Source organism: Anomalospiza imberbis, chromosome 1 (genome assembly GCF_031753505.1).
Source record: "Anomalospiza imberbis isolate Cuckoo-Finch-1a 21T00152 chromosome 1, ASM3175350v1, whole genome shotgun sequence".
NCBI lineage: Eukaryota > Metazoa > Chordata > Aves > Passeriformes > Viduidae > Anomalospiza > Anomalospiza imberbis.
The window spans coordinates 95,714,688-95,729,042 of record NC_089681.1 but is presented as its reverse complement, the minus strand read 5'-3'; the positions used below and the strand labels follow the sequence as shown (position 1 = coordinate 95,729,042).

The following is a 14,355-nucleotide window of genomic DNA, read 5'->3' as shown; positions in this document are numbered from 1 at the left end:
CCAAAATGCTATCACAAGGATGCATTTTGCTGGTTCGCACTTTTCTTCTTTTATGACAGACCCTCTCTAGCTACCAAAATAGCATTGATTTGTTGGGAAAGAGGAATTGACAAATATAGTTGTACTATCCTAAAGAAATAATGTTGTTGGTCGTTTAAAAAAAAACCCTACAGTAACTTGAAATGGTACAAAAATATTTGTAATTTCACATCATAAAAGAGAACATAGGTGGTGTTTGGGGTTTTTTAGCAGATAAAAACTGTGACTTGAATAGTGATCTGTTCTTGCTATATGTTACCCCTCTGTATAAGTGTAGTAATGTAATTAAGTCAAGAGTCTTCACAAACTGTTGGAATCTGTCTCATGCAGAATACATGATACTGCATTTGTTGGTATTGGCATATCTTCTAAAATTCTGGGATGAAGCCTATGATATGTACTCTACAAACACATAAAAAAAGCGTTGTTCCAAAATTTGGTACACATAGGTTTAAGATCTTTCTTTTTTCAGATATACTAAAAAAAGATTCTAGTGTTATTTTTATGGTTATCGTTTTCACTTTGCCTAATATTCACACTGATTATGTTATAAATTTCCTTTGCAGTTTACGTGTCAACTTGGACATGGGTAAGGCAGCCTATGGGTGGATGATTATGAAAGATGACAATATTCCTGGAACAGTTGTTCGAACTAGCACCATACCAGAAGAGTTGGGACGATTAGTTTATTTACTAACAGATAAAACAGGTATATCAGGTTACCATTCTGAAATCTGATAACTTCTATAAAATTTCTAAATGTAATTCTGTGAATATGCTAATGTAAGAATGGATTTAGACTACTGATTTTTGCTTCTCAATAAAATTTTACACATTTGCTTGAGGACTTTTACAAGTACCAATAGGCTTGGGTAGGCCAGTACTTGGATATTAAAGTCAGCATTTGGTAGTACTCTTATTTATTCCAGTGGGAACAGCTCTTCTATAGCAAGAGAATACTGTACAGCACGAGTAAGAGTACCATATATCTTCCTCTGAAAAGACACTGGAAGAGCACTCAGGATGATGGTTTGTTCTGCACTTCATTTCTACTGCAATATTGTATGATAACAAGTTATGAATGATCTTTGAGAAAGCAAGTAATTTCCCAAACAAGTCACCAGATCAGCCTCCAAAATTATATCTGTTGTCCCAGTGAAGTTACTTGCTCTTTATTAGTTACTTTATTAGTTACTGCTCCAGTAACCAGTTCTAGAACTGCTCTAGTAGACCAGTTCTAGAGCTGCTGATTTCACCTTCATAACTGTACTCTGTTACTGTACCTCATCTGGTATACTAGGATCCCCAACCCTTACTGGGATCAGAAGGTAGATATTGAGAGTGTGAAGAAGTAATAGCTTGTGTTACACTTTCTTGTTTCTTTTCTGAGATTGAATAAATAATTTCTAGTAGATATACATGGGTTTTTTTAAAGAAGCTTTACTTCTGAACGGAGAAAGTTGTTTCTCGAAAAGCTTGAAGAATTCTTTTACTGGTTTTAAGTAAAATATAGTTCAAAATCATGAAAATCTGCTGGGGAAGGGAGGGGTTGGCCTCTGTTATACTGCTCTGAAAGCATAATTCACAATTTATATCTCCTTCTGTTTGAAATAGTTCTCTATTCCCTCCCATGCTAACACTTCCATTACTGCATATTTGAAATGAAGTGTAAATATAATATATCATCACATTTTCAAAACATACTTTTTTTTTTCTATAGGCACATATGTTATTCTATATATATCTGAATGATGTTCTTCTATTTTGTAAAAGGAAAGTATATTGCTAATTTTAACTGCTAAGTGTGGCAGTTCTTCAGAGCAAGTGAATGATTGGTAAACAATTCTTGTTTCAGTTACCTAACGATTTGTATACTATTTGAAACTGCTTATTGATTTTAATTGCACCCTTCATCATCATAATTTATGTAACATTGAGTCCTGTCACATTGAAGACTTGAAATATGTAATTTACAGCATATGTTTGGAAAAATAAGTATGTTCAAAAATAATTTATTTTCAAAACAATGCAGTAAAGTTAACTTACAAAGTAAATTATATAGTTAGTTACAAAACACTACTTTCTAAGCAAAACCAGTGTAGACTTTTTAAATTTTGCTAGTAGAGATTCCAGATAGTTGGTATTCAACTTCAAAGGCTTTTCAGAGGATTGAGATCTGCTGAGCTCTGGTGGAAGGTCTGAATCTGTACAATAATGATGTAAAAATGAAAGTGAAGGCCATACTCTAGGGCAGTAGTTTCAAAGTGTTTTGGAAAGAAGCAGAGTCAGCAGTCTCACCCTATGCACTTTTACCCAAGTGTCAGCTGAAAGCTCATGTAAGTGAAAATAAGCCAGGAGTCCTGGAGATGTCACCAGCTTCAAACCACTGACTGTGCCTTGCAGAGATGGGAAATACTGTTCTAATAATCTTAAGTGCCCTGCAAATTTTAAACTGTTCTTCATTCTGGACAAACACATTGACAATGTTCTTTTTACCCAAGTCTGTTGGTAGCTGCTTCCAGATTTCTTTCCTGAATACATTTGTTCTCATTATGCATTTTATGATAAATGTGAAACATACTGTTAGGTAATGAACAAAGTCTGTACTCTTAATCCATGATTGACATTGCATGATTATACAGTTTATAAGAGCTGGTCTCAGCACTTTCTCATTTGAATTTTCATTTCCAGTCATATAAACCAGTTGATTCTGTTCTTCTGCCAACTTAAGGCCTGGCTGTCAGAGGATAAAGAAGGGAGTCAGTTTTGTAGCCATCTGCCCAAGTGGGTGCTACCAAAAAGCAGCATTAAAAGGCTGATTTAGTTAAACTTAAAAGGAAAGGGAATCCAGAGAACTGTCTGCAAAAGTCTTATATCGTGGCCCAGGCTTCACTGGAAATGATTAAGAATTAGTTGTTTAGTCTAAGGAGCATTGCATTACTAACATAATTGCAAGGTAGTCCTTTGTTTGAATGTAAATTGGGTTTGTGCTTTATCAATAAGCTTTTTGACAAGAAGCGTCCATCACAGTGGCTCTCTCATTTGCCACAGTATAATAGAAAATGAAGTATCCCAATAATTGCATTATAGTTTCCTTATTGTGGGACAAGAAAGCAATGTGGTATAATTAGGTTTGATTGGAGTGCATGTTTCCGGTAAGATCTGAAATTAATGATGTTGCTATAGTGACACATCTGCGACCACCAGTGCATGAAACATAAAGTAATTCATTCGACAAGAGAAGACATCTGTTAACTGCAAGGATGCAGAGCATATTGACACTGACCAGAAATACTAGACGTTACGTGATAAATGAACAAATGATGCTGAAACAGGAGGACAGATAATTTGTACTTAATCTGCTGGGAGAACTTTAATCTTCTCACTGGTAGCATTTGACAATGCCGTTGTTTAAAGAACAATGCTGCAGAGAACTCATAAATTTTAAAACTTAACTCAGGGTGCAGCCTACTAAAGCAATACATTAATTCCTTTGTTAGGGAGTTTTTATCTTCTTGTAGAACAAAGCCATTACTAAAAACACCCAGTAAAACAACAGGTTTTTTTTAGGACCCACATTTTAATTATAGCATCCATTACCCATAATGTCATGTTGTTTGTACTTGAATCACATATAAGTTTGACAGAAAGGCGTCATCCGTTATGATGGTGGGTAGCAGTTTGCATGAGCATGGTTTCTCATGCTCTCCAGGGCACAAAAAATTCTAATGGTGAAAAAAAAAGATATTTGGCAATATTTAATGAGAATTTTTGTTTCTTTGGATGTAGGATAGAAATCCACCTGCTATTCACAACAACTACTGGTGTGTTCGGCTAAAACAAATGGGTTGTCTTCCAAGTGTAGTTATTTACTAATTAATGAACTTGTATTTGAGTTCTGTAATTAACATTTTAGTGGTTATTTGGACCAAATGACATGCTTAACAGATATAATCGTTGAACAGATGCATAGAGCAATGGGATTCTTGAATTTTTGGAAAATCTGTGTATTAGAGGTTGGTGTATATGGACTTTTTTGTTAAATGTGCCTAATGTAATATTCAGTTAGAACAGTGAATTTCAGTAATTGTTTTTGAAAATTAATCTTTTTAGTTACACTTTGAGTCTTTACCTCTTCAGTGTAAGCAACTAGAGAGAAAGAGTAATTTTAAAAAGTTCATGGAATAACATCTCCTTCCTTTACTTAGATGGATCTATATTTATGTTCTGCTTCCAAGATTTTTAGTACCACTAGGTTTGCAGTGTGAGTAGAGCAGACTAGAAATGAAACCTTTTGATGGAGACATCCTACAGGAAGATTCCAGACTAAGGAATCCTTACTTTTTATCTTTTGTTGGACTTCCATTCACTGGAAATATCCAGCGAGCATGATGTTGCTCTTACACCACTGAATACACAGGTATTGTGCTTGTGGGAGGCAGAAGGCACAGAGAAAATAGGTACTGCTCTTCACAACTGTGTGTCATGGTTTAGGAGTGGTGCTCCCTAATTCAGTGCCCCAAATTACCTGTTACCTCTACTGTGACCTTCTGCCCAGGAAAGATTAGGCTTAGCTCAGCTCTTTTGGTCTTTGTCCTCATTCTTAATGGGTTGTACTGGGACTTACTTGGTTTGAGATTTTGTGTAGGTTGTGTTTATGGCATACTTATAAATGGAGCAGCTGAATGAGCAGACATATGCTATGTATGCTTACCATGAGTTTTTTCGTTTTCTTCTTATATTATATACCAGATTATATTTTTCTAGGGTTCATAGAAAAAAGTTTGTATCTCCAGATTGTTGTCAACAGTCTAATTATTAGACTGATTAGGCCTGATCTCCCTAAAAGTTTCCATAGAAATGTTCACATTTACACTTACTTTTTATCTGTTTAAGCAAATGCAAAGCAAAGAAAGTACTCAAATTATATGAAAAGTTACTCATCCTCTTAATTTCTCACACAGTTAGTAATTTTTCAGTTGTACATATTTTCTTGATTTTTCTTGTTTTGGACTTTTTAGATTGCTGGTATTGGTCCAAATTGCCATCTAGTAATACAGGATCAGAATGATCTGCATCTGCTTCTCAAAAAAGCAACAAAAAAAATCTCTGCTGCTCTGTTGTGAATCACATCTGTTGCCACCCAAGGAATGATGCCTTCAGGACTTTTTCCTTAGAAATTAATTTCCTCTTTGCCTGCTTTACTCTGTGTTTAATGATACAATTGTAGGAAAGAAGGAAAAAAAAGAAAGAAAGCTCTTGGCTTCAATAAAGAACACACTACATTTTTCCTCAGCAATTCTATACTAACATTTTTGTCAGGCTATTTTCCTTATGTGGTACCTGCATTCCAGAGCTAAGTTCAAGAATGTATAATAGTAGTAGTATGTTGACTAATGTGCTTTCTGGAAGCTTTTCTAAAATAAGCTTTTTTTTTAATCTAGTAACTCTTTGTATTGGCAATTTCCTGAAAGTGTGGATTTGATAACTAGATCTTTAAAAATATTATTAAAAATAGAAAGTTCCTTCACTGTTCTATAGTACTTACCACCTTGAGCAGACTAAAAGAGCTCAGTTTTTTGTTTTTCTTGTTCAAAAAGTGGGCTATATTAGAAAATCTGCCTTTAGGTATTTGAATTGTTTGCATCTGGGGGTATAAAATACATGTTGTTCTGTCATGGAGTTTAGTCTTCAACTAAAACACTAAAATTTAAGGCAGAACTGCTGCTAAAGTTGTAATATGACCGGTTGGCACCATGTAATGTATGGAACAAGTTGTTGGGAATTTTTCTGTCCCATTTTGACATTTCATTCATTAGAAGTATTTAGAAGTAAATTATTAATTTGCATACATGATGAAATTTTATTTCCATGTGGATGGCTGAAAAAGGTATATTTTTTAAGGTGGGGTTTTTTCAGATTTTTTTGGAGTTTTTCATAACTTCAGCTACCTCTGTTTGTCTAACAACACATCAGGTTTATTATGGCTGTTCTTAAAAGTCTTAGACTAATCTTGAGAAGCATGAGCAAACTGGAATTGTTGTTTTTTTCTTTATTTTTGGTTTTAGTTATTTATCATAGATATTTCCTCTTAACATAGGTGATAAAAAGGATTGTATGAGAGATGTACAAGATGCAAGTATTGAATCAGGATTTCTAGCATGTTTATTTCCGTGTCTTTGTTGATTCTTTTTCCTCACCTGTTTTTTCTAAACCTCCTTCCCTGGCTCCTGTTGATTGCAAGATAGGAAAATCAATACTTTTCTGTGCAGAAGCTTTTCTTCTCTGTTTGCTGAGAAAGAGGAGTTGGAACACATAAATTTTCCACCCATCTACCTTTCCCTCACCAAGCATGATATGGAGTCGGACTGATTTATTGGTGTCAAAAGAAATAATCTTTCCATATAATAATCATAGGGCTAATTTTGTTTCCTGCTTAGTTTTCCCAAGCAGCAATTACAGAAATAGTAGGAAGTGGATTTGACAGTTGCCTGCTGTCTCACCTTTTGACTAACATTTAGTTTCACAACTCCTAGAGAGAGCTTTTTTAATTCAAAGGCTTGGCAAAGTCAAGGACAGTGAGAAGGTATTAGCACACCTGGAAAGTTAAGGAAGTGATAAAGATTGGCTTTGAAATTTCTTCCACTGACTATTTTTGCACAGTGTGTGGGTTTTGTATTTGCTTTCTCTTAGAAATGGAGATTTTAGTTTCTCATTATTTATTGATGGAAATTTTCATGTTTCTCATATGCAAACTCGAGATTAAATTTTTCTAGTCTTGAATTAAAGTAAAAAATATAAGGAAATTTTAAAAAAGGTCTCAGTAAATGTACAGCTTTTAAAAGTAGAAAAAGTGGGTTTATGTGATTAATTTCCTTTTCCCATGTATGAAAGTAATCAAAAATTTCCAATTTGTTAATTACAGAGATCTGGAACTTTGTCTTCCTGGGCTGTTTTCCAGCCTTGGAAATGTTCATCTTCTCATGTAAATGTTTAATAATGTTATGCATATTTTGTATAGAATTTATGCCTTTCATATAAACCTTATTTTAATTATTTTTAAAAATTTAAATAATATAACCATAGAAAGAAAAATTCTCAACAACATGTAAGGAAAAGCAAATGGGAAATGTAGTTTTTAATGGTAAAGGGGGAATTTGGAAGAAACATCTTGTACTGGTAAAACAGAAGGACAGGGTTTGATAGTGCAGTGTGGTGGTACAAGAGTGGAGATGAAGTGTAACTGTACAGGTATCACCAGGAGGTGGGAGTGGTAGACATCTCAAATGCAACAGGGAAAGACATGACACTTTTACAGCCCTAATGAATCTTTGAAGATCTCTGATTGTTCTAGCCCTGTTAAGTGCATAAACTGGATGTTGACTGGCCAGACAGTATTGTTTTGCTGATATATTGCATATGTCATGCTTTTAGTCTTTTCTTCTCCTGTTGCTTAACATGTATTTTGGCATACTGGGATAAAGATGTGAAATAAAAATAGTTAAGGTAAATAAAATAATTATGAAATACTTTTATTCTACAATATTTATTTCAAGATAATTTTCTTATACTCATTTTAAAAATATTGTAGAAGCTTCAAGAATGTCTACTCTGGTACCATTTTTGCATTATTTTTTTATGATCAGACTTTGCATTTTAATGACACAAAACTGTCTGGTTAAGTATGGGAATAGCCTTATACTATTTTTATACTTGCTCTGCCTGAGTAGCCATAGGGAAAAATTTTAGGAAGGGCCATAATCAAAATAATCTTTTGTGAGCTGACCATGGAAAGCTAGGCAGTAGTCACCCCTTTCTGCCTCACATACCCCATCAATCAGGCAAGGCTGAACTCCCACCCCTCGATTAGAGATTTTCCAAACGAGGACATGACTGCTTGGCAGAGGTGGATGCAGTGTCAGTCTGACTGACACCCTGTAGTTTCTTACAAATGTGAAGTGAGCACAGAAAACACTGATTTTGTTCATTCTGCCTTATTCTGCTAGGAGACTTGAGTCTGTCAAATTTGGAAGTGATATTAGGTCTTAATGACTTAATCTAGATAAGACACTGACACTGAATGTGCCCAATTGCCAGAATGCCTGCCTTGGTACATGAAGTGTGGAAAACTTGTATGAATTTTTGGAGTCTCCTGTAGCAGGTTTATTCTTTAGATTTTCTGATACATGGCGTAAACTCTTGCACTGGCTTCTGAGAGTCAGTTTTTTTGTATATAAAGAAAAGGTTTTCTCTCTTCAAGTTTGTGTAGTTATTGGCAAAATCAGCTTGCAGGTGGAACCAGTGACTTCTTCCAGAATGACTAACCCCGATCTTTCTCCACAAATGTTCCTTTAATTAACTAAATTGATGCTAACTCGGGATACATTTCTGCTTTCCAAAGGAAATATTTTTTTGCGGGGGGAGGGGAGAGGAGGTGTTTGTGGCCATCTCATAGTTTTTTTCACTGCTTTGTGATATACTTCTCCTTTATTACAGGAACACTTACACAGAATGAGATGATATTTAAGCGCCTCCACCTAGGTACTGTTTCCTATGGAACAGACACAATGGATGAAATACAGAGTCATATTATAAACTCTTATTCACAGGTATTTCATAAATCATTTACATTTCATGTGGGGGAGAGGGGTTTAATGACATTAAAGCATTGCTGTTAATGATTATGTCTAGAATTTGAGATGCTATGAAAGTTGTCATGTGTAGGTATCTCTTAAGAAATATGATGGAAGGGAAAAATGTGAGAGAGTACATAGTTCTCTCCTGATTCCAAAGTTCCTCATAATGCCCACTTAAAGAGATTTACTTTTCTGTTCTTCACTAGCAGAAATCTGTCTTAACCTGTCTGTGCAGTGCAGTCTTTCTCCTGCCAAATCATCTAAGAGTAAGCTATTCATTACTGAGTCTACAAATTATAAGGAAGTGTCCAGAACAACATGAACAGTAATTATATCTTTGAAGATACTCATCAAGAATATACATCAAAAAGCCACATTAATTGCTATAACCAAATGGTATAACAGTAGTTGCCAAAATAAAACTTACACAGGTATATTTAAAAATTCTTTTTAAAAAAATTAAGATTATTTTGAACAGCATAAAACTGGCAGAGAGAAAATGTAAGAAAATTGAAAGCTCCATATTGCTTGAGAGCAAAATGTTCCTGTGATGTGTAAGAGTGCTTGGTCTGGAAAGTGTACAAGTGTACAACTGTGTGGGTCAGTTGTAGGATTCTGCAAGCATTACTTGCATTTCTCGTGTATGTAGACTGTTTGGGCGCTTGCTGCAAACCTTTGGAAACACCTGATTCTACTCTGAGATTAGTGTGAACTTCGTGCTTTATTTCTTATTTCTATTCTTTGAAACAAAAAAAAAAAGAAAATTTACAGAAGAGGCAACAAATGAAAAGTTAACTTAACTAGTATTTCAACAACAATGTTAACTAATATTTCAACATGTAAACATGGTTTACAGTATGATAATAAAAATTTATATAACTTTTTTTTTCTGTAGTTAACGTGGATACACAAACATGACTGCCTGACCCAGTGTCCTGGTTTAGGGCAAATTTGGGAAGAAACCTCCGAATAGGGTCCCTCTAGAAAGCAAATTCAAGCACTGGTTCAAGAAAGATTTCTTTGGAGAAAAGTGGAAAAAACTGTTTATTTAACAAGCAAAGCATTCACAAGTATAAAAAAGACTAATACTATTAAACAATAAAACCTCTCGCTGTTCTGAAGAGATGGCAAATTCAGAAAGTCCTTCTGTAGTTCCAAGAGAGTCCTCTGTGGGTGTTTCTTGGCTCACTAAGTGCCTCTTAGTTCCTGTGGTGCTGGAAAATGCCACGTCCCAGGCCCTGATGGGCCACAGGTGCAAGCTCCTGGTGTTTTTCTGGTTTTTTAGTCCGGGATTGATCAGTTCCAAGAAAAAGAAAAGCCACAGTCCAGGGAACTTCTTTGTCTCAGCTAGCTAAAATCTGACTAAAAGCAAAGGAGAGCTCTGTCTTGCTGTCTGTGCTGCAGACAACACAGTCCATGAGAAAGAATGCAGGGGAGCAAGTGCAGTTTCTGATAACACACTGACCTTCTTCTCCCTCCCTTTGCTCTTGGAACCAGTCTTAAAGGTGCAGAACTCAATATCCAGCATAAACAGGACAGACAACTGAGGATACAAGCATCATAAAGTCACACTAGGACACTCAGTTAAGTTTGTAGACTGACCTTCTTGTCTGTGTTCTCATTTTCTCTCGTAGAAGAACTGTAGGGTCAACAATTGATTGGAATATCTGGCTGTGCTGTGTTGTAAACTATGACTCCCTTCTGATTTGCTTAAAATAAAAATAAATATTTAATTTAATGCCACACTGGACTCAGTTAATACTTTGTCGCTTTTGGGAGGAGTGACAGGAGGGAAGACAATGGTGAAGTATGTACATTTTAAGTTTGCACCTTAAATTCTTAATTATTTTTTATCTATACAATTCAACAAATCCCCTTCTTGAATTATTTTCCTTGGATAAATCCATTTCAGCTTAATTTTTAGTAGATATAGCTATGAATGGAAAGTGAGATACAATAACCATGCCTTGGAAATGGGAAATGGAGCTCTTTCACCTAAAGATCAGCTGTCCAAATTTGGTTCAGAATGTGTTGCTGAAATTATCTGCTACTGACTATGTTTATAAAAATCACCCAAACCTGGCTTTCTTATAATGTGTCTTTTGGGTATTCACAGTAACAACTCTAGCAGTAAATTATATTAACTGACAGTCTTGAGCTGGCACACCTTGGCCTGAGTGAGTTTGACAGCTAAGCACCAGTCTTCTAGGGCGGAGGCAAGCTCACAAATACCAGTTTTATATTTTGCAGTTAAATATGCTATCTGAAAAGAATTGCACGATTCCTGGAATTCTTACTACTTAAAGCTTTTACTAATTTACTGTAAAATTTAATGAGTGGTAACCATGGTTACAAGTTTTAATAACTGTAATATACTTAAAATAAGAAATGTGACGGAAGCTTTTCTTCTCAGTTGTGGGAAAAAGATTTTCAAAATGTAGGTTTGCTATTAGTAGATGATGAAAAGAGCTTTCTTGGAACATCCTTTTCTTCATCATTATATAACACTACTCTATGTTTAAATAATGCTTTATAAATAATGCTTTAATTGTGTTTGTGTTAGTAGCAACTCATTAAAACAGAGCAATGATGGAGTCTCAGTAACAAACCAAGCAACTACTAAACAATTGTTTCAATCTGAAAAAGTATTGTGAGGTTTTTATTTAATCTATGATAATAGAAGCTGCCAGTTAGCTAAGCAGTGGTTCGTGTGTGACATTGATTTTATCCCTTGTTTGTGTTCTTTTTTATTATTACAGTGGACCTACCAGACTATTGTCATCTTAATGTAACACACAAATCTATTATAACTTGATTATATTTCCCCACTGGAAGCATTTTGTGATAGAGGTCATAATCTTTAATGGAATTTGTGTGAAATTAAATTATACAAGCATCAATAAACAGAACATAATTCAGAAGGAGTAAATCAGCTTAATTTATTTGTGACTGTAATGGCATCAGTGTTAGCAGAATGCAAATGCAGAGGTTTAAAGCAGTATCTGAAAAGCAGTGCCAGATGAGCAGAAAGTTAAACCGTTTATTAGACAACACTGTAATTTGATGGGCAGAATGTTCACGGTTCACCAGATTGCAGTCAGGAGGAAAAAAGTGTGGATTCTGAAAAGTTTTTCTGAGTTACATTGGAGTGAATGGAAGAGCCCTGTGGTGGTACTGCTGATATATTTAATGTTCTGACTTTTAAACAGAAATCAAAACCCAACCAACAAAAACCAATAACCCCCACCCCAACCCCGCAAAAAAAACCCAACATACTTTAACTAATTATGAACACATAGTACTTTTCAGAGGAAGATTCATTCTGTCATGTGCTTGGGCATTTCTGAAGGATAACTTAAAACAGTGCTAGTTTAATGGTTATGCAACAGTAATACGATCTTCAAATATGTGTCAAACTGTTATTTTGCATGATTATTTTATTAGATTATTTCATTTTTGTAAGGGCAAAAGCATTTCAGCTGCAGCAAAAGCATAAAACTGCATTAGTTCACAAATACAGAAATTATGTAAGTTATAAATTAAATCAGCAATATCTGTATTTTAATTACTCCTAATATTTATACTTGAAAATGATCCTGCTTTTGTTCTTCTGTTCTCTTATGATCTCCTCTTCTTCTTATCTCTTCTGATCACCACAAAATCTTTTAAAATACAGAGATTTAGGTGAAATTTTTTTAAAGGGGGTCTTTTCATTTTAATGACACAGATAAAGAAGAACAACAAAATAGCAAATTTTGAAATTTTATCTCAGTGTTTCTGAACTCATCCATTTGTTGGCTGGTTTAAATACTTTTTTTAATAATGGAAAACAAAAAATAATTCACTGAATGCAATAGACGTGAAAGGACTATTGTGACGGATCACGGAAAAATGTAAAATCTGAAGTCAAGTAGCAGCGGTTTCTGCATAATCCGATCAGCCTATTCAGCATTTTTCCAACAAGTTTTCCAACTTCTTTTCATTTCACATTTTTCGATTATCTTCAGGCTCTGTTATTGAAATTTGGCTACAAATGCAAGGTGATGAGCCCATACTTATGTATGCTTTTTTAAAAATGTAGATGAGCCTTTTTATGAATCACAAGTTGAATGAGTTAACAGTAGGTTATATAAAAAGTAAGTAGATGGTTACTTGCCTTATAATTTATCAACCTTTGTGAAGGGAACAGTCCGATATAAATAGATAAGTATTCATGTTTTGTTTCCATTTTTGAACTTTGGTTTACTTATTCATTGTGTTGGGTCTTAAAGGTCCACTCTCAGAACAGTGGGAACAGTACGAGCTCAACACCATCCAGGAAACCTCAATCATCTGCACCCAAAGTGCGAAAGAGCGTCAGCAGTCGGATACACGAAGCAGTGAAGGCCGTTGCACTCTGCCACAATGTGACCCCCGTGTATGAATCCCGGGCTGGTGTGTCTGGAGAGACAGAATATGCAGAAGTGGATCAGGACTTCAGCGATGAAAATCGAACTTACCAGGCTTCCAGCCCTGATGAGGTTGGTATGCAAGGCTGAAAATACTTATATCTCCTAAAGAATGGGGTAAACTAAGTAAAAAAGAGAAGAGCTGTGAAAAAAAAAGTGGTTCGAGCAGGGGTTTCTGTAAAATTAGTAGTAATCTATTTTTATATTTTCTACAGCTTCAGAAAGATCTACTGGTTCTGATGCCTTGTTGTATGAAAGTGTTTTCAGTTATTTGACTTAAAGACCTGTGAAGTCAGTGCTTCGAGGTCAATCCTGTATTGAGGACTGCAATTAAATGTTTATTTTTTTTTATTATTATTCTCAAAACATTAGTCCATGTATGAATCATAGTATGCTATTAAAGGGAATATGAAACTGTTCTGAGTGATGGACAACCTGGTACATTAGTTAGAGATGCTACCAGATACTAGGACATACAGATTTCTAACAGGAAAAAACAAACAAACAAAACCCCCCAGAAAGAAACAAACAAAAAAATCCCATCAAACCTCAAATGCTTCTGTTGAAAAGTTTTTGATCTTCAAACTCTAGGCAGTTTCATAATCTTTAGGGTTCTTTTAAAATTGCATCAAGCGTAGCACAAATTTAAAATACCCTTTCAATAAAAATATGCCTTTGAGTTTTATTGAAATACAAATTTTAAACAAATCCCAGTGCTTTCATTGGATTTGAGTTATTGTTCTGAATAATCCTATTTTGGTCCCTAAATTGATTGCCTAAAATTCAATCTAAAATTATACTAGAAGAGAGAGACAAAGGTCACGCTGCAAGATACTGCAAAGAGTTCACTTTATAAAAATGTATGTAGTTGATATAGTAAAATGGAGAAATAGACTATTTTGAGGTTAGGTTGCATCTGAAAGTGAACAGGTTGAGAAGAATCGTTGTTTTAAAGAATTTCTAGCATTTTCTGAAGGTACCGTTTTTGTTGTAACCCCAATCCTTAGTCGTAAATAAAATAAGGTTGTTGTGAAGAAGGGATTATGTACCTGAAATCCTGAATATTTCTCTAGCTGTGCAAGTTGATCTCATACAAGATAATGTTTCTTTCACAAACTTCATCCTGCTACATAGTGTATTATTCATGTATACATTTGGTTTTCATGTCTAATTTTTCACCATACCTAATGCTAACAAAACTTAAGCAGTTCACACTGCAGGCTATAATTGCT

The 14,355-nt window shown here is 34.8% G+C and overlaps 1 protein-coding gene across 2 annotated transcripts in view; it reads left to right on the top strand.

The window, feature by feature from the left end:
* ATP9B (ATPase phospholipid transporting 9B (putative)) overlaps positions 1-14,355 on the top strand; it is a 155,126-nt gene that overhangs the window by 115,816 nt on the left and 24,955 nt on the right. For both annotated transcript variants that reach the window (XM_068200836.1, XM_068200828.1), the window contains exons 13-15: positions 606-748; positions 8,536-8,648; positions 12,947-13,195. In XM_068200836.1, coding sequence (XP_068056937.1) covers positions 606-748; positions 8,536-8,648; positions 12,947-13,195 — 505 coding nt within the window. The remainder of the gene's footprint in view (positions 1-605; positions 749-8,535; positions 8,649-12,946; positions 13,196-14,355) is intronic.